Genomic DNA, 20,433 nt, shown 5'->3' on the forward strand with positions numbered 1-20,433 from the left:
ACAAACGCTTGGGCCTGAATTGCTATTTCAGCACCCCATTTTTGGGCCCGCACACCACCTTCTTGTTGTAAACAAAAAATATGTAAAAACAAAAACCTTGGGCCTATCTGCCTGGGCCACACGCCCATTCCTTTCAACAAACCATGTTTCAATCTGCACCCCTTCAATTCACATTTCTTTTTATCATTTTAGAATTTAATTCTTAATTAGTTTTTTGCTATAATTTTTTAGTGACTAAACTAATTTTTCCTTGTCATTTTAGACTTTAATCCACAACTTTTGTCACATAAAAATAATCAACAAAAATATTAGTTTAGGCTTGTATTCTTTTAATTCATTTGCTTGATTAATTTCTTTCCTTTTGTCATATAAAATCAAATCAAATAAATAGTCCTTTAATCCATTTCGTGCCATATTTTGGCTTGTTTAGTTTCACGTTTTGTACTAATTTTGCATTATATTGTGAATCATTTTGTACTATTTTCAAGTCATTCTTTTAGTCATTTTTGTACCAATATTGTATCATGCTTACTTGTAATTTTGCTTGTAACTTCACTTGTACGCTTCCTTTAAGATTTAGGACCTATAATCATAACATTAGGCTAGTTGATCATTTTAGGCTAGTTTTCCTTCTTTTCCTTTTCAACTTTTAAAACATTAATAAAGGACGACGCGAATCATGCTAATGCTTTTTTTTTAGTGTGAAAGAAATGATTGGGGCGTAGGCCTCGGTGTATGTTCTTTCCCACTTAGCGGAAGAGAAATGATTGAGGTGTAGGCCTCGGTGTATTTCTCAACCGTTATTTAGAGAAACGATTGTGGCGTAGGCCTCGATGTGCATTCTCTAAATATTTAAAAACTATATTTCATTTAGAGAAACGATTGTGGCGTAGGCCTCGATGTGCATTCTCTAAATACACAAAAACTCTCTTTTCACGGCATGATTCAAGTCACAAATTAATTTCCCTTAAAAGACACCTAACCAAAAACATTTCAAAATATCTAATAAAGGCTCAGAGCTAATCAAAGTGAGGAAGTGATGCGATGCCTTGTAGTAGGTTTTCGTCCATCATGGAATCACACATAAAAGACACAAACCAATCTCTTTTCTCTCTTGCCTCCGAGGCATTCTTTCTCTTGCCTTCAGGGCATTCTTTCTCATTAATCGGACACGTTATTTCCGCTCCATTCCCAGCTTAAGACTCCAGAGGTCGAGCAGCGGAGTGCGAATGTAACTGTTCAACTAAAAAACACAAAAACAAACAAAAACTAAAGAGCCGAACTACGGCGCTCTGATTCCTGAAAAGGATACGTAGGCATTAGGTCGCGGGGCCTAAGCGAGCACAACTATTTATAAACCTTATTTTCCCCGTGTTTCTTTTCTTTCATTTGCATGCATTCCCTTAGTAATTAAGCTTTAGATTTATACACCCTTAGAATAGAGCAAACATAAGTGGATCCTGTGGAGTACCACAGACGTGAGGGGTGCTAATACCTTCCCCTTGCGTAACCGACTTCTTACCCTATCTCTGGTCGAAAGACCTCGTTCTTATTCGTTTTAGGTTTGCTAGCGTTCCTTTCCTTTTAGGATAGATATGTTAGTGGCGACTCTGTTGTTCACATTTCGCGAGCGTGCGACAAATGTTGCATGATCTGTGAAAGGGGTTTGAAAATAGGTTTAATGTTCTACGTTCGACATTACAATTGATACAAAAACAAGCTCAGGCATTGGAAGAGAGTGTTAGAACAAGAATTGTTCTGATCAAATTATCTTAGTTTTGATGATAACAATGTATATGAATTTTGCTTAAGATAATGTGATACTCTAATCCAATGCAATTTCCTTTTCAGGAAATATATAAAGAGTATGCACAAATCAGCGCTCAGAAGCTTTGACTCTGAAGGTTCAACATGCAACATCAGAACATGGTCTGGCAAGACATCAGAAGATGGTCAAGCAGAATCAGAACATGGTCTATGGAAGCATCAGAAGGACTGGAGTTCAGAAGCAGAAGCACTGAAGTAATGGTATCACGCTCAGAAGCACTTCAAGGTCAGAAGATCAGAAGATGCTTATGCACCAAGCTGTTTGTACTCTGATGATATTCAAACGTTGTATCTACAAAAGATCAATCAGAATCAAGTACAAGATGGCAGGCTACGCTGACTGACAAAAGGAACGTTAGAAGCTATTAACGGCAACGTCAGTAGCCACAGCAAAAGCAAGGCTCGAGGTAGTTGACAAAAGTGTGAAACATTAAATGCAATGTTGTACGGAATACGCAAAGCATTAAATGCTCCCAACGGTCATCTTCTCATGCGCCTATAAAATGAAGTTCTGAAGAGAAGCAAAGGTTAACGAAACTGCATACAACTCTTAACAAAAACTTGCTGAAACGCTGTTCATTTTGAAAGCTCTCAAACTTCATCTTCAACCTCACTTATTGCTGTTGTAATACTATAGTGAGATTAAGCTTTAAACTGTAAGAGAAATATCACAGTTGTGATTATCGCTTTTAAGAAGCATTGTAATACTCTTAGAATTTGTTTACATTAAGTTGTAAAGGACTAGAGTGATCAGTTAGATCAGAATACTCTAGAAAAGTCTTAGAGGGTATCTAAGCAGATTGTTCCTAGAGTGATCAGGTTGTGATCAAAAGACTCTAGAAGACTTAGCAGTGTCTAAGTGGAAAACCATTGTAATCTCGTGTGATTAGTGGATTAAATCCTCAGTTGAGGTAAATCACCTGATAAGGGTGGACTGAAGTAGTTTAGTTAACAACGAACCAGGATAAAAATAATTATGCAAATTGTTTTTATTTTACTAGTTTTGATACTACACTTATTCAACCCCCCCCCCTTTCTAAGTGTTTTTCTATCCTTCAATTGGCATCAGAGCGCCGGTTCTAAGGTGCAAGCACTTAACCGTGTTTAGAAAAGATTCAGGAAGAGAAAAACGCTTCAGTAAAAGATGGCTGGTGAAATTCCAACAAACACACCTACATCTACATCTGGCTCTGCTGAGCAATACAATGGAAATGGTAACAATGGTTATACTAGACCACCAGTGTTTGATGGTGAAAACTTTGAATACTAGAAAGATAAACTTGAAAGTTACTTTCTTGGTCTAGATGCTGATCTATGGGATCTTCTGTTGGATGGTTACACACATCCGGTTAAAGCCAGTGGTGTGAGGCTCACAAGAAAAGAAATGACTGATGAGCAAAAGAAGGAATTCAAAAATCATCATAAGTGCAGGACTGTTTTGCTGAATGCTATCTCTCATGCTGAGTATGAGAAGATATCTAACAGGGAAACTGCCCATGACATATATGAGTCTTTGAAAATGACTCATGAGGGAAATGCTCAAGTCAAGGAAACCAAAGCTCTTGCGCTAATCCAGAAGTATGAAGCCTTCAAGATGGAGGATGATGAAGACATTGAAAAGATGTTTTCAAGATTTCAAACTCTAACTGTAACGCCCGGAAATTTATTTATTCGCTTAATTTAGACGTTTGTGATGTTTATTGAATTTTTGCGTTTTGAAGCGATTTAGTCGGTATTAGTTCGGGATAGCGGATCGACATTTAATCTAAAATTTTAATATTTTTAGTATTAGAAATATTAATAAGCTAATATGTAGCGTTTTGGGAATTTTCTGAGTAATTGAGATTAAACCGTAAATATGAGTTATTGAGTATTAAACTGATATATTAAATAATCAGATATTATTTTTTTTATGGAATGATAGTGGAATATTATTAAAAATAGTATTTTAATTTATTTTGAATTAATGAGTTTTTTTTGGGCCTATTTTTGATTTAGTAAAGATTGGAGAAAGGGGTGTTAACTTCTAGGCCCAATATTGTAGAAAGAATAGATTTTTGTGTTAGTAAGGGTTTAAGAAAGAGTAGAGAAAACCAGAAAAAAAAAAAATAGAATCATTTAGAGGAAAGGGGGCTAGGTCTTAAAGAGGAGAAACAAGCTTAGAGAGGTCCCAATTCAAGTGTCAAGATTGTAGAGTTTTCTTCAATCCAAACAAGAGGTAAGGGTGGGGTTCTTCTCCTATAATAAGGCTTATGAAATATTGTATGTTGGGATTAGGGATTTAGGTTAGTGTTTTGCTATGTTGATTTGTACCAAAACTTAAATTCTGGTTGTTGCATTTCGTTGTTGATTGTTACCGTGTGTTGCTGCCGTTGCTGTTTATGTTGCTGAACTGAATTACCTTGCCTTCCTTGTAACAAGTGACAAACGTCACTATGAAATGGATGACGGCATATCACACGTTTCCTTCCACCTTGTTTTGTTTCATGTTATCTCACATGCCTTGTTTACCATGATAGCTACTGTGACATAATACATGATTTTGTAATGAGATAAACATTAGAAAATAGTAAGATATGGATTGTGAACAGTAGCATATAGGATTGATATTATTGAAAATCAGTAAGATATTATATAATTGAAAATGGTGAACCATTAGAAATTTAGAACAATGTATTCCAAACAGTCCCGTTTGATCGAAATAGTCGAATTAAGCGGTATAATTAGTTGCTCGGAATTTGATGAAAATTTACGTGGTAGTTAAATTTAATTCGTACATTAACGTGGTGGTGTTCTTTTGTCGAAATTGTGATAGTAATCAGTCGATTAAATTAATAGTTGAATAAATTTTTATTAAGCCTATCTAATTAGAATAAATTGAACTTAGATTAACTATTCGGTTTAGCGGTAAATTACGGTATCTTGTGAATTTGACCGTGAATGTGATTGTTGTGAATATCTTTGTGATTCTTTTGCTAATGATATCTTCCGTTGATTTGATGAGTTGTCGGAATTATTCCGTTGTTGTACGAAGTTGTTGTACTATGTGTGAAGTGTATTACCTTTAATAATCGGTGATAATTGTGATATGGGCGTGTGCCTTGTGACGAATATTTTGTGAAGTAAATGATGATGATGATGATGTTGTGTGATGTTTGGTTCATCGAGTCTCATACATATGCATATTTATTGTGACGGCCTGGATTGGCAAATTAGTGACGAAGGCTTATGCCTTGTGCCTCTGAATTGGGCAATTGGTGACGGGGGCTGAAGCTCCGATTGGTACCACATGCATATACATGAGTCGTGTCCCATGTGTCTTATGTGATTTATACATTGTGACGTTTTGTGACTATATTGTGATTGTAATTTTGCGACTTGTTATATGATAGAAGTATTTGAATTGTGAATTAATGACTTGGATAATAATATGAGAATATCAATACTTGTGAATGCGATTAACCGAATATGTCTAATTTCTAATATATAATTTATCATGCGCTCAATTATATGAATTGATATCTCACCCTTTCTTTGTTTCGCCGTTGCCTTTATATTGGTAACGTGCAGGTGATTCGCATTGAGAGGAGGTTAGCCGAGTTGGTTTTGAGTCGTTGTCGCTCTGATACGTAGCACTCGGGGGGGACGAACGAGTTGATTTACTTGCTTTTGGATTTTTATGTTTTGGCATACACTTGAGTTATTTGTTTGAGATTGTCGCTTTAAAGTGCTTTAATTGTTGAATTAAGATGCTATGAAATCTTGAACTAATTGTTGAGTTTCCGTTGCACTTCTATGGAAGTTAATTCATGTTAAAGACTATTATTTGATGTTTTCAGTCCTTCTGTATTTGTGAATGCTATGTATCCGTTTTATGCGACGAGGTGAATTGTTTTTGAGGATGATTATGTGATACCTCAATTGTTTGTTTATGAATTTTTATACTCTGATTTTATTTAAATTCCGCGGGTAGAATTGGGGTGTTACATTAGTGGTATCAGAGCAGGTCGGTCTTGTCCGGCCAAGTGTCGAGTCGTAGTGTAGACTAACAATTGTGTATTGTTGTTTGTGCTGATTGTTTTTGTGTTGTAGTGGAGCTATGGCTGGGAGGAATGATGCTGCGATAGCTGCTGCTTTGGAAGCGATGGCTCAGGCTATGCAGAACCAACCGAATGCTGACGAGAGTGCTGGATCTCGTAGTTTGGCGACTTTCCAGAGGGAAAATCCGCCAGTGTTCAAGGGTACGCATGACCCCGATGGTGCTCTTGATTGGTTGAAGGAGATCGAGCGAATTTTCCGTGTTATGGATTGCACTCCTACACAGAAGGTTAGATATGGCACTCATATGCTGGCTAAGGAAGCGGATGATTGGTGGCTTGAGACCCGTAGGAGGTTAGAGGCTCATGGTGAGGAGATCACTTGGATTGCATTTCGCATGGAGTTCTTAAGGAAATACTTTCCTGAGGATGTCCGTGGTAAGAAGGAGATTGAATTCCTTGAGCTGAAACAAGGGAACAAGTCTGTTGTGGAGTATGCTGCTAAGTTTGGTGAGCTGGCTAAGTTTTACCAATACTATGATGGTCCGAATGGTGAGTTTTCCAAGTGTATCAAGTTTGAGAATGGGTTGCGTCCAGAAATCAAGAAAGCGGTCAGTTACCAGAAGATCCGTATTTTTGTTGATTTGGTTGATAGTTGTCGGATTTATGAGGAGGACAACAACGCTCATTATCGTGTTATTAATGAGAAGAGGGGCAAGAATCAACAAAGTCGTGAGAAACCATATGATGCTGGTAAAGGGAAGCAAAGAGTTGCTCATGGTCATAAGACTAGTGGGGGAGATGCTCCTGCTAGGGTTGTATGCTTCAAGTGTGGTCGACCTGGTCATAAGAGCGATGTTTGTACTGCTGATGTGAAGAGGTGTTACCGTTGTGGTAAGACGGGACATATGTCATCTGCTTGTAAGCATAAGGATGTTGTTTGCTTTAACTGTGGTGCGGAGGGACATATTGATAGCCAGTGTCAGAAGCCAAAGAAGACAGCTGTAGGTGGTAAAGTGTTCGCTTTGTCAGGAACTCAGACATCTAGTGAGGATGGCCTTGTTAGAGGTACTTGTTTCATTAATAGCATTCCTTTAATTACTATTATTGATACCGGTGCAACTCATTGTTTTATTGCTGCTGATTGTGTAAAAAGATTGGGTCTTACTTTGTCTGCTATGAATGGAGAAATGGTTGTCAAACTCCCCGCTAAGGGAACGGTGACTACTTCTCTAATGTGTTTGGATTGTCCTCTGTCAATCTTTGATAGGGACTTTGTTGTTGACTTTGTGTGTTTACCGCTTGTTGGTTTGGATGTGGTTTTGGGTATGAATTGGTTGAAACGCAACTACGTTCATATCAATTGTTTTAACAACACGGTGAGATTTTATTCTCTTGAAGAAGAAGGAGTTGGTTTGTTGACTGGTAAGCAATTGAAGCAACTGATGCAAGACGAAGCGCAAATATTCTCATTGATGGCGTCCTTGTCTTTTGAGAATCAAGTTCGAATTGATGAGTTAAAGGTGGTGAGAGAATTTTCTGAAGTGTTTCCTGATGACATCCCTGATGTACCTCCAGAAAGAGAAGTTGAATTTACGATTGATCTTGTACCTGGTACCAGACCTGTTTCTATGGCACCGTACAGAATGTCTGCATCAGAGTTGTCTGAATTGAAGAAGCAATTAGAGGAATTGCTTGAGAAGAAGTTTGTAAGACCAAGTGTATCGCCGTGGGGAGCACCCGTATTGCTTGTAAAGAAGAAAGATGGAAGTATGAGACTTTGTGTTGATTATCGGCAGTTGAATAAAGTGACGATAAAGAACAAGTATCCACTTCCAAGAATCGATGACTTGATGGATCAGTTAGTGGGTGCTAGTGTGTTTTCTAAGATTGATTTGAGGTCCGGATATCACCAGATTAGAGTAAAAGAAGATGACATTCAGAAGACCGCGTTCAGGACTCGGTATGGACACTACGAGTATTCGGTGATGCCCTTTGGTGTCACTAATGCACCGGGAGTATTCATGGAGTACATGAACCGTATTTTTCATACTTACTTGGATCGGTTCGTGGTGGTATTCATTGATGACATTCTTATCTACTCTAAATCTGAAGAAGAGCATGAAGAGCATCTGAAAATTGTGTTACAAATTCTGAAGGAGAAACAGTTGTATGCCAAGTTGTCTAAGTGTGAATTTTGGTTGCACGAAGTTAGTTTCCTCGGTCATGTTATTTCTGGTAGTGGCATTGCCGTGGATCCTTCTAAAGTTGATGCTGTGTTACAATGGGAGACTCCGAAGTCAGCTACTGAGATTAGAAGCTTCTTGGGTTTGGCCGGTTACTATAGACGGTTTATCGAAGGGTTTTCTAAGTTGGCACTTCCATTGACGAGATTGACTTGCAAAGGAAAGGCGTTTGTGTGGGATGTTCAATGTGAAGAAAGTTTCAATGAGTTGAAGAAGAGATTGACGTCGGCTCCAGTTTTGACTTTGCCTAATTCAGGAGAGCCTTTTGTTGTGTACTGTGATGCTTGCTTGATGGGTTTAGGTGGAGTGCTTATGCAAAATGGTAAAGTGGTTGCTTATGCGTCTAGGCAGTTGAGGATCCATGAAAAGAATTATCCTACGCATGATCTTGAGTTGGCTGCAGTGGTCTTTGTGTTAAAGATTTGGAGACATTATCTTTATGGTTCTAGATTTGAAGTGTTTAGCGACCATAAGAGTTTGAAGTACCTGTTCGATCAAAAAGAGTTGAATATGAGGCAGCGAAGGTGGCTTGAATTGTTGAAGGATTATGATTTCGGTTTGAACTATCATCCTGGAAAAGCAAATGTAGTGGCTGATGCTTTGAGCCGAAAGACTTTGCATATGTCGGCCATGATGGTTAAGGAGTTGGAGTTGATTGAGCAGTTCCGAGACTTGAGTTTGGTATGCGAAGTGACACCGCATAGTGTTATGTTGGGAATGTTGAAGATTAACAATGACTTTCTTGAAAATATCAGAGAGGCTCAGAAGCTAGATGTGAAGTTGGTGGATTTGATGGTAGGAACCGATCGACTTGAGAATGGTGATTTCAAGTTAGATGCACGTGGTGTGTTGAGATTCCGAGATCGTATTTGCATTCCGGATGATGAGGAGATTAAGAAGGCGATTCTCGAAGAGAGTCATAGAAGCAAATTGAGTATTCATCCAGGAGCTACAAAGATGTATCAAGACTTGAAGGGTTTGTTTTGGTGGCCTGGTATGAAACGTGATGTGGCACAGTTTGTGTATGCTTGTTTGACTTGTCAGAAGTCAAAGATCGAACATCAGAAGCCTGCAGGATTGATGCAACCGTTAGAAGTTCCAGAATGGAAATGGGATAGCATTTCGATGGACTTTGTAACGGGATTACCTAATACCTTAAGAGGATTTGATTCGATTTGGGTGATTGTTGATAGGCTTACGAAGTCGGCACACTTTATACCTATTAACATCACATTCCCGATTGCGAAGTTAGCAGAGTTATATGTCAGGACGATTGTGAAGTTGCATGGTGTACCTTTGTGTATTGTGTCGGATAGAGATCCGAGGTTTACTTCCGATTTCTGGAGGAGTTTGCAAGAGGCATTGGGATCTAAGTTGAGGTTGAGTACGGCGTATCATCCACAGACAGATGGTCAGACCGAGAGGACTATTCAGTCATTGGAGGATTTGTTGAGAGCATGTGTTCTTGAGCAGGGAGGTTCATGGGATACTCATCTTCCGTTGATTGAATTCACTTACAATAACAGTTACCATTCTAGTATTGGGATGGCACCTTTTGAGGCGTTGTATGGTCGGAGGTGTAGGACTCCGTTATGTTGGCACGAGTCGGGTGAGAGTGTGGTACTTGGACCCGAGATGGTTAGAGAGACTACGGAGAAAGTGAAACTTATTCGAGATAAGATGAAAGCTTCTCAGAGTAGGCAGAAAAGTTACCATGACAAGAGAAGGAAAGATTTGGAGTTCCAAGCTGGTGATCATGTGTTTTTGAGGGTCACACCTGTGACTGGTGTTGGGCGAGCTCTGAAGTCTAAGAAGCTCACTCCTCGCTTTATTGGTCCGTATCAGATATCAAATCGAGTTGGGAAGGTTGCTTATCGTGTGGCGTTACCGCCAAATCTTGCTAATTTGCACGATGTGTTTCATGTGTCACAACTCCGGAAGTATGTTTCAGATCCGTCTCATGTGATTCGGATGGACGATGTGCAAGTGCGCGATAATCTCACAGTAGAGACGATGCCTGTGCGAATTATGGATCGCGAAGTGAAGGTTCTAAGAGGCAAAGAGATTCCATTGGTGAAAGTTGTCTGGTTGGGAGCTGCTGGTGAGAGCCTAACCTGGGAGCTGGAGAGCAAGATGCGAGACTCCTATCCCGAGTTATTTGAATCAGGTAAATTTCTATTTTCGAGGACGAAAATATTCTAGTGGGGGAGAATTGTAACGCCCGGAAATTTATTTATTCGCTTAATTTAGACGTTTGTGATGTTTATTGAATTTTTGCGTTTTGAAGCGATTTAGTCGGTATTAGTTCGGGATAGCGGATCGACATTTAATCTAAAATTTTAATATTTTTAGTATTAGAAATATTAATAAGCTAATATGTAGCGTTTTGGGAATTTTCTGAGTAATTGAGATTAAACCGTAAATATGAGTTATTGAGTATTAAACTGATATATTAAATAATCAGATATTATTTTTTTTATGGAATGATAGTGGAATATTATTAAAAATAGTATTTTAATTTATTTTGAATTAATGAGTTTTTTTTGGGCCTATTTTTGATTTAGTAAAGATTGGAGAAAGGGGTGTTAACTTCTAGGCCCAATATTGTAGAAAGAATAGATTTTTGTGTTAGTAAGGGTTTAAGAAAGAGTAGAGAAAACCAGAAAAAAAAAATAGAATCATTTAGAGGAAAGGGGGCTAGGTCTTAAAGAGGAGAAGCAAGCTTAGAGAGGTCCCAATTCAAGTGTCAAGATTGTAGAGTTTTCTTCAATCCAAACAAGAGGTAAGGGTGGGGTTCTTCTCCTATAATAAGGCTTATGAAATATTGTATGTTGGGATTAGGGATTTAGGTTAGTGTTTTGCTATGTTGATTTGTACCAAAACTTAAATTCTGGTTGTTGCATTTCGTTGTTGATTGTTACCGTGTGTTGCTGCCGTTGCTGTTTATGTTGCTGAACTGAATTACCTTGCCTTCCTTGTAACAAGTGACAAACGTCACTATGAAATGGATGACGGCATATCACACGTTTCGTTCCACCTTGTTTTGTTTCATGTTATCTCACATGCCTTGTTTACCATGATAGCTACTGTGACATAATACATGATTTTGTAATGAGATAAACATTAGAAAATAGTAAGATATGGATTGTGAACAGTAGCATATAGGATTGATATTATTGAAAATCAGTAAGATATTATATAATTGAAAATGGTGAACCATTAGAAATTTAGAACAATGTATTCCAAACAGTCCCGTTTGATCGAAATAGTCGAATTAAGCGGTATAATTAGTTGCTCGGAATTTGATGAAAATTTACGTGGTAGTTAAATTTAATTCGTACATTAACGTGGTGGTGTTCTTTTGTCGAAATTGTGATAGTAATCAGTCGATTAAATTAATAGTTGAATAAATTTTTATTAAGCCTATCTAATTAGAATAAATTGAACTTAGATTAACTATTCGGTTTAGCGGTAAATTACGGTATCTTGTGAATTTGACCGTGAATGTGATTGTTGTGAATATCTTTGTGATTCTTTTGCTAATGATATCTTCCGTTGATTTGATGAGTTGTCGGAATTATTCCGTTGTTGTACGAAGTTGTTGTACTATGTGTGAAGTGTATTACCTTTAATAATCGGTGATAATTGTGATATGGGCGTGTGCCTTGTGACGAATATTTTGTGAAGTAAATGATGATGATGATGATGTTGTGTGATGTTTGGTTCATCGAGTCTCATACATATGCATATTTATTGTGACGGCCTGGATTGGCAAATTAGTGACGAAGGCTTATGCCTTGTGCCTCTGAATTGGGCAATTGGTGACGGGGGCTGAAGCTCCGATTGGTACCACATGCATATACATGAGTCGTGTCCCATGTGTCTTATGTGATTTATACATTGTGACGTTTTGTGACTATATTGTGATTGTAATTTTGCGACTTGTTATATGACAGAAGTATTTGAATTGTGAATTAATGACTTGGATAATAATATGAGAATATCAATACTTGTGAATGCGATTAACCGAATATGTCTAATTTCTAATATATAATTTATCATGCGCTCAATTATATGAATTGATATCTCACCCTTTCTTTGTTTCGCCGTTGCCTTTATATTGGTAACGTGCAGGTGATTCGCATTGAGAGGAGGTTAGCCGAGTTGGTTTTGAGTCGTTGTCGCTCTGATACGTAGCACTCGGGGGGGACGAACGAGTTGATTTACTTGCTTTTGGATTTTTATGTTTTGGCATACACTTGAGTTATTTGTTTGAGATTGTCGCTTTAAAGTGCTTTAATTGTTGAATTAAGATGCTATGAAATCTTGAACTAATTGTTGAGTTTCCGTTGCACTTCTATGGAAGTTAATTCATGTTAAAGACTATTATTTGATGTTTTCAGTCCTTCTGTATTTGTGAATGCTATGTATCCGTTTTATGCGACGAGGTGAATTGTTTTTGAGGATGATTATGTGATACCTCAATTGTTTGTTTATGAATTTTTATACTCTGATTTTATTTAAATTCCGCGGGTAGAATTGGGGTGTTACATTAGTGGTATCAGAGCAGGTCGGTCTTGTCCGGCCAAGTGTCGAGTCGTAGTGTAGACTAACAATTGTGTATTGTTGTTTGTGCTGATTGTTTTTGTGTTGTAGTGGAGCTATGGCTGGGAGGAATGATGCTGCGATAGCTGCTGCTTTGGAAGCGATGGCTCAGGCTATGCAGAACCAACCGAATGCTGACGAGAGTGCTGGATCTCGTAGTTTGGCGACTTTCCAGAGGGAAAATCCGCCAGTGTTCAAGGGTACGCATGACCCCGATGGTGCTCTTGATTGGTTGAAGGAGATCGAGCGAATTTTCCGTGTTATGGATTGCACTCCTACACAGAAGGTTAGATATGGCACTCATATGCTGGCTAAGGAAGCGGATGATTGGTGGCTTGAGACCCGTAGGAGGTTAGAGGCTCATGGTGAGGAGATCACTTGGATTGCATTTCGCATGGAGTTCTTAAGGAAATACTTTCCTGAGGATGTCCGTGGTAAGAAGGAGATTGAATTCCTTGAGCTGAAACAAGGGAACAAGTCTGTTGTGGAGTATGCTGCTAAGTTTGGTGAGCTGGCTAAGTTTTACCAATACTATGATGGTCCGAATGGTGAGTTTTCCAAGTGTATCAAGTTTGAGAATGGGTTGCGTCCAGAAATCAAGAAAGCGGTCAGTTACCAGAAGATCCGTATTTTTGTTGATTTGGTTGATAGTTGTCGGATTTATGAGGAGGACAACAACGCTCATTATCGTGTTATTAATGAGAAGAGGGGCAAGAATCAACAAAGTCGTGAGAAACCATATGATGCTGGTAAAGGGAAGCAAAGAGTTGCTCATGGTCATAAGACTAGTGGGGGAGATGCTCCTGCTAGGGTTGTATGCTTCAAGTGTGGTCGACCTGGTCATAAGAGCGATGTTTGTACTGCTGATGTGAAGAGGTGTTACCGTTGTGGTAAGACGGGACATATGTCATCTGCTTGTAAGCATAAGGATGTTGTTTGCTTTAACTGTGGTGCGGAGGGACATATTGATAGCCAGTGTCAGAAGCCAAAGAAGACAGCTGTAGGTGGTAAAGTGTTCGCTTTGTCAGGAACTCAGACATCTAGTGAGGATGGCCTTGTTAGAGGTACTTGTTTCATTAATAGCATTCCTTTAATTACTATTATTGATACCGGTGCAACTCATTGTTTTATTGCTGCTGATTGTGTAAAAAGATTGGGTCTTACTTTGTCTGCTATGAATGGAGAAATGGTTGTCGAACTCCCCGCTAAGGGAACGGTGACTACTTCTCTAATGTGTTTGGATTGTCCTCTGTCAATCTTTGATAGGGACTTTGTTGTTGACTTTGTGTGTTTACCGCTTGTTGGTTTGGATGTGGTTTTGGGTATGAATTGGTTGAAACGCAACTACGTTCATATCAATTGTTTTAACAACACGGTGAGATTTTCTTCTCTTGAAGAAGAAGGAGTTGGTTTGTTGACTGGTAAGCAATTGAAGCAACTGATGCAAGACGAAGCGCAAATATTCTCATTGATGGCGTCCTTGTCTTTTGAGAATCAAGTTCGAATTGATGAGTTAAAGGTGGTGAGAGAATTTTCTGAAGTGTTTCCTGATGACATCCCTGATGTACCTCCAGAAAGAGAAGTTGAATTTACGATTGATCTTGTACCTGGTACCAGACCTGTTTCTATGGCACCGTACAGAATGTCTGCATCAGAGTTGTCTGAATTGAAGAAGCAATTAGAGGAATTGCTTGAGAAGAAGTTTGTAAGACCAAGTGTATCGCCGTGGGGAGCACCCGTATTGCTTGTAAAGAAGAAAGATGGAAGTATGAGACTTTGTGTTGATTATCGGCAGTTGAATAAAGTGACGATAAAGAACAAGTATCCACTTCCAAGAATCGATGACTTGATGGATCAGTTAGTGGGTGCTAGTGTGTTTTCTAAGATTGATTTGAGGTCCGGATATCACCAGATTAGAGTAAAAGAAGATGACATTCAGAAGACCGCGTTCAGGACTCGGTATGGACACTACGAGTATTCGGTGATGCCCTTTGGTGTCACTAATGCACCGGGAGTATTCATGGAGTACATGAACCGTATTTTTCATACTTACTTGGATCGGTTCGTGGTGGTATTCATTGATGACATTCTTATCTACTCTAAATCTGAAGAAGAGCATGAAGAGCATCTGAAAATTGTGTTACAAATTCTGAAGGAGAAACAGTTGTATGCCAAGTTGTCTAAGTGTGAATTTTGGTTGCACGAAGTTAGTTTCCTCGGTCATGTTATTTCTGGTAGTGGCATTGCCGTGGATCCTTCTAAAGTTGATGCTGTGTTACAATGGGAGACTCCGAAGTCAGCTACTAAGATTAGAAGCTTCTTGGGTTTGGCCGGTTACTATAGACGGTTTATCGAAGGGTTTTCTAAGTTGGCACTTCCATTGACGAGATTGACTTGCAAAGGAAAGGCGTTTGTGTGGGATGTTCAATGTGAAGAAAGTTTCAATGAGTTGAAGAAGAGATTGACGTCGGCTCCAGTTTTGACTTTGCCTAATTCAGGAGAGCCTTTTGTTGTGTACTGTGATGCTTGCTTGATGGGTTTAGGTGGAGTGCTTATGCAAAATGGTAAAGTGGTTGCTTATGCGTCTAGGCAGTTGAGGATCCATGAAAAGAATTATCCTACGCATGATCTTGAGTTGGCTGCAGTGGTCTTTGTGTTAAAGATTTGGAGACATTATCTTTATGGTTCTAGATTTGAAGTGTTTAGCGACCATAAGAGTTTGAAGTACCTGTTCGATCAAAAAGAGTTGAATATGAGGCAGCGAAGGTGGCTTGAATTGTTGAAGGATTATGATTTCGGTTTGAACTATCATCCTGGAAAAGCAAATGTAGTGGCTGATGCTTTGAGCCGAAAGACTTTGCATATGTCGGCCATGATGGTTAAAGAGTTGGAGTTGATTGAGCAGTTCCGAGACTTGAGTTTGGTATGCGAAGTGACACCGCATAGTGTTATGTTGGGAATGTTGAAGATTAACAATGACTTTCTTGAAAATATCAGAGAGGCTCAGAAGCTAGATGTGAAGTTGGTGGATTTGATGGTAGGAACCGATCGACTTGAGAATGGTGATTTCAAGTTAGATGCACGTGGTGTGTTGAGATTCCGAGATCGTATTTGCATTCCGGATGATGAGGAGATTAAGAAGGCGATTCTCGAAGAGAGTCATAGAAGCAAATTGAGTATTCATCCAGGAGCTACAAAGATGTATCAAGACTTGAAGGGTTTGTTTTGGTGGCCTGGTATGAAACGTGATGTGGCACAGTTTGTGTATGCTTGTTTGACTTGTCAGAAGTCAAAGATCGAACATCAGAAGCCTGCAGGATTGATGCAACCGTTAGAAGTTCCAGAATGGAAATGGGATAGCATTTCGATGGACTTTGTAACGGGATTACCTAATACCTTAAGAGGATTTGATTCGATTTGGGTGATTGTTGATAGGCTTACGAAGTCGGCACACTTTATACCTATTAACATCACATTCCCGATTGCGAAGTTAGCAGAGTTATATGTCAGGACGATTGTGAAGTTGCATGGTGTACCTTTGTGTATTGTGTCGGATAGAGATCCGAGGTTTACTTCCGATTTCTGGAGGAGTTTGCAAGAGGCATTGGGATCTAAGTTGAGGTTGAGTACGGCGTATCATCCACAGACAGATGGTCAGACCGAGAGGACTATTCAGTCATTGGAGGATTTGTTGAGAGCATGTGTTCTTGAGCAGGGAGGTTCATGGGATACTCATCTTCCGTTGATTGAATTCACTTACAATAACAGTTACCATTCTAGTATTGGGATGGCACCTTTTGAGGCGTTGTATGGTCGGAGGTGTAGGACTCCGTTATGTTGGCACGAGTCGGGTGAGAGTGTGGTACTTGGACCCGAGATGGTTAGAGAGACTACGGAGAAAGTGAAACTTATTCGAGATAAGATGAAAGCTTCTCAGAGTAGGCAGAAAAGTTACCATGACAAGAGAAGGAAAGATTTGGAGTTCCAAGCTGGTGATCATGTGTTTTTGAGGGTCACACCTGTGACTGGTGTTGGGCGAGCTCTGAAGTCTAAGAAGCTCACTCCTCGCTTTATTGGTCCGTATCAGATATCAAATCGAGTTGGGAAGGTTGCTTATCGTGTGGCGTTACCGCCAAATCTTGCTAATTTGCACGATGTGTTTCATGTGTCACAACTCCGGAAGTATGTTTCAGATCCGTCTCATGTGATTCGGATGGACGATGTGCAAGTGCGCGATAATCTCACAGTAGAGACGATGCCTGTGCGAATTATGGATCGCGAAGTGAAGGTTCTAAGAGGCAAAGAGATTCCATTGGTGAAAGTTGTCTGGTTGGGAGCTGCTGGTGAGAGCCTAACCTGGGAGCTGGAGAGCAAGATGCGAGACTCCTATCCCGAGTTATTTGAATCAGGTAAATTTCTATTTTCGAGGACGAAAATATTCTAGTGGGGGAGAATTGTAACGCCCGGAAATTTATTTATTCGCTTAATTTAGACGTTTGTGATGTTTATTGAATTTTTGCGTTTTGAAGCGATTTAGTCGGTATTAGTTCGGGATAGCGGATCGACATTTAATCTAAAATTTTAATATTTTTAGTATTAGAAATATTAATAAGCTAATATGTAGCGTTTTGGGAATTTTCTGAGTAATTGAGATTAAACCGTAAATATGAGTTATTGAGTATTAAACTGATATATTAAATAATCAGATATTATTTTTTTTATGGAATGATAGTGGAATATTATTAAAAATAGTATTTTAATTTATTTTGAATTAATGAGTTTTTTTTGGGCCTATTTTTGATTTAGTAAAGATTGGAGAAAGGGGTGTTAACTTCTAGGCCCAATATTGTAGAAAGAATAGATTTTTGTGTTAGTAAGGGTTTAAGAAAGAGTAGAGAAAACCAGAAAAAAAATAGAATCATTTAGAGGAAAGGGGGCTAGGTCTTAAAGAGGAGAAGCAAGCTTAGAGAGGTCCCAATTCAAGTGTCAAGATTGTAGAGTTTTCTTCAATCCAAACAAGAGGTAAGGGTGGGGTTCTTCTCCTATAATAAGGCTTATGAAATATTGTATGTTGGGATTAGGGATTTAGGTTAGTGTTTTGCTATGTTGATTTGTACCAAAACTTAAATTCTGGTTGTTGCATTTCGTTGTTGATTGTTACCGTGTGTTGCTGCCGTTGCTGTTTATGTTGCTGAACTGAATTACCTTGCCTTCCTTGTAACAAGTGACAAACGTCACTATGAAATGGATGACGGCATATCACACGTTTCGTTCCACCTTGTTTTGTTTCATGTTATCTCACATGCCTTGTTTACCATGATAGCTACTGTGACATAATACATGATTTTGTAATGAGATAAACATTAGAAAATAGTAAGATATGGATTGTGAACAGTAGCATATAGGATTGATATTATTGAAAATCAGTAAGATATTATATAATTGAAAATGGTGAACCATTAGAAATTTAGAACAATGTATTCCAAACAGTCCCGTTTGATCGAAATAGTCGAATTAAGCGGTATAATTAGTTGCTCGGAATTTGATGAAAATTTACGTGGTAGTTAAATTTAATTCGTACATTAACGTGGTGGTGTTCTTTTGTCGAAATTGTGATAGTAATCAGTCGATTAAATTAATAGTTGAATAAATTTTTATTAAGCCTATCTAATTAGAATAAATTGAACTTAGATTAACTATTCGGTTTAGCGGTAAATTACGGTATCTTGTGAATTTGACCGTGAATGTGATTGTTGTGAATATCTTTGTGATTCTTTTGCTAATGATATCTTCCGTTGATTTGATGAGTTGTCGGAATTATTCCGTTGTTGTACGAAGTTGTTGTACTATGTGTGAAGTGTATTACCTTTAATAATCGGTGATAATTGTGATATGGGCGTGTGCCTTGTGACGAATATTTTGTGAAGTAAATGATGATGATGATGATGTTGTGTGATGTTTGGTTCATCGAGTCTCATACATATGCATATTTATTGTGACGGCCTGGATTGGCAAATTAGTGACGAAGGCTTATGCCTTGTGCCTCTGAATTGGGCAATTGGTGACGGGGGCTGAAGCTCCGATTGGTACCACATGCATATACATGAGTCGTGTCCCATGTGTCTTATGTGATTTATACATTGTGACGTTTTGTGACTATATTGTGATTGTAATTTTGCGACTTGTTATATGACAGAAGTATTTGAATTGTGAATTAATGACTTGGATAATAATATGAGAATATCAATACTTGTGAATGCGATTAACCGAATATGTCTAATTTCTAATATATAATTTATCATGCGCTCAATTATATGAATTGATATCTCACCCTTTCTTTGTTTCGCCGTTGCCTTTATATTGGTAACGTGCAGGTGATTCGCATTGAGAGGAGGTTAGCCGAGTTGGTTTTGAGTCGTTGTCGCTCTGATACGTAGCACTCGGGGGGGACGAACGAGTTGATTTACTTGCTTTTGGATTTTTATGTTTTGGCATACACTTGAGTTATTTGTTTGAGATTGTCGCTTTAAAGTGCTTTAATTGTTGAATTAAGATGCTATGAAATCTTGAACTAATTGTTGAGTTTCCGTTGCACTTCTATGGAAGTTAATTCATGTTAAAGACTATTATTTGATGTTTTCAGTCCTTCTGTATTTGTGAATGCTATGTATCCGTTTTATGCGACGAGGTGAATTGTTTTTGAGGATGATTATGTGATACCTCAATTGTTTGTTTATGAATTTTTATACTCTGATTTTATTTAAATTCCGCGGGTAGAATTGGGGTGTTACACTAACTGCTGGATTAAGAGTTCTGGACAAAGGCTACACCAAGGATGATCATGTGAAGAAGATCATCAGAAGCTTGCCCAGAAGATGGGGTCCAATGGTGACTGCATTCAAGATAGCAAAGAATCTGAATGAAGTCTCTTTGGAAGAGCTGATCAGCGCCCTGAGGAGTCATGAGATTGAGCTTGACGCCAATGAACCTCAGAAGAAAGGTAAGTCTGTTGCATTAAAATCTAATTATAAAAAATGCACTAACGCTTTTCAGGCTGAAGAAGTAGATTCTGAAGAATCAGAATCAGAAGAAGAAGAAGAAGAAGATGAACTGTCCATGATTTCCAGAAGAGTTAACCAACTCTGGAAAAGCAAGCAGAGGAAGTTCAAGAACTTCAGAAGCTCAAAGAAGCCTGAAAGAGGAGAATCTTCTGGAGGCAGAAGATTTGACAAGAAGAAGGTCATGTGCTACGAATGCAATGAGCCTGGACACTACAAGAATGAGTGCCCAAAGCTTCAGAAGGAAAATCCCAAGAAGAAGTTTCATAAGAAGAAAGGTCTTATGGCAACATGGGATGAGTCAGAAGATGAATCAGACTCTGAAGATGAGCAGGCAAACATTGCACTGATGGCCACTGTCAATGATGGATCAGAATCTATGTCAGAATCAGATTCTGAAGAGGTATTTTCTGAACTAACTAGAGATGAGTTAGTTTCCAGTTTAACAGAGCTTCTTGAACTAAAAGCTCATCTTAGTATCAAATACAAAAAGCTAAAAAAGCAATTTGAATTTGAAACTAAGAAGCTTGAGTTGGAAAATTCTGAATTAAAAGAAAAAGTTTTAAAATTATCCAACAACATTGGATCTTCTTCTGATTCAGAAAAGTCTACTCCTAGTCTAAACCATATTCTGAAAGAATATGATTTAAGCTTCAGGAA

The 20,433-nt window shown here is 38.5% G+C and overlaps 2 protein-coding genes across 2 annotated transcripts; both read left to right on the top strand.

Annotated features, from left to right (window-relative positions):
* Positions 1–6,078: 6,078 nt before the first annotated feature.
* LOC131612842 (uncharacterized) lies at positions 6,079–12,480 on the top strand. The gene is made up of 2 exons (XM_058884597.1): positions 6,079–6,932; positions 12,245–12,480. Exons 1-2 carry the CDS (start codon positions 6,131–6,133, stop codon positions 12,256–12,258), a joined length of 816 nt encoding a protein of 271 aa, XP_058740580.1. The 5' UTR covers positions 6,079–6,130; the 3' UTR covers positions 12,259–12,480.
* A 339-nt stretch (positions 12,481–12,819) lies between these two features.
* Positions 12,820–19,325, top strand: LOC131612852 (uncharacterized). The gene is made up of 2 exons (XM_058884609.1): positions 12,820–13,779; positions 19,090–19,325. Exons 1-2 carry the CDS (start codon positions 12,831–12,833, stop codon positions 19,101–19,103), a joined length of 963 nt encoding a protein of 320 aa, XP_058740592.1. The 5' UTR covers positions 12,820–12,830; the 3' UTR covers positions 19,104–19,325.
* Positions 19,326–20,433: the final 1,108 nt, after the last annotated feature.

This window comes from Vicia villosa, linkage group LG1, assembly GCF_029867415.1.
Source record: "Vicia villosa cultivar HV-30 ecotype Madison, WI linkage group LG1, Vvil1.0, whole genome shotgun sequence".
NCBI classification, from domain to species: Eukaryota; Viridiplantae; Streptophyta; class Magnoliopsida; order Fabales; family Fabaceae; genus Vicia; species Vicia villosa.

Coding starts and splice junctions, on each gene's coding strand:
- LOC131612852 (XM_058884609.1), top strand. CDS start 12,831: ATGCAGAACCAACCGAATGCTGACGAGAGTGCTGGATCTCGTAGTTTG.
- LOC131612842 (XM_058884597.1), top strand. CDS start 6,131: ATGGATTGCACTCCTACACAGAAGGTTAGATATGGCACTCATATGCTG.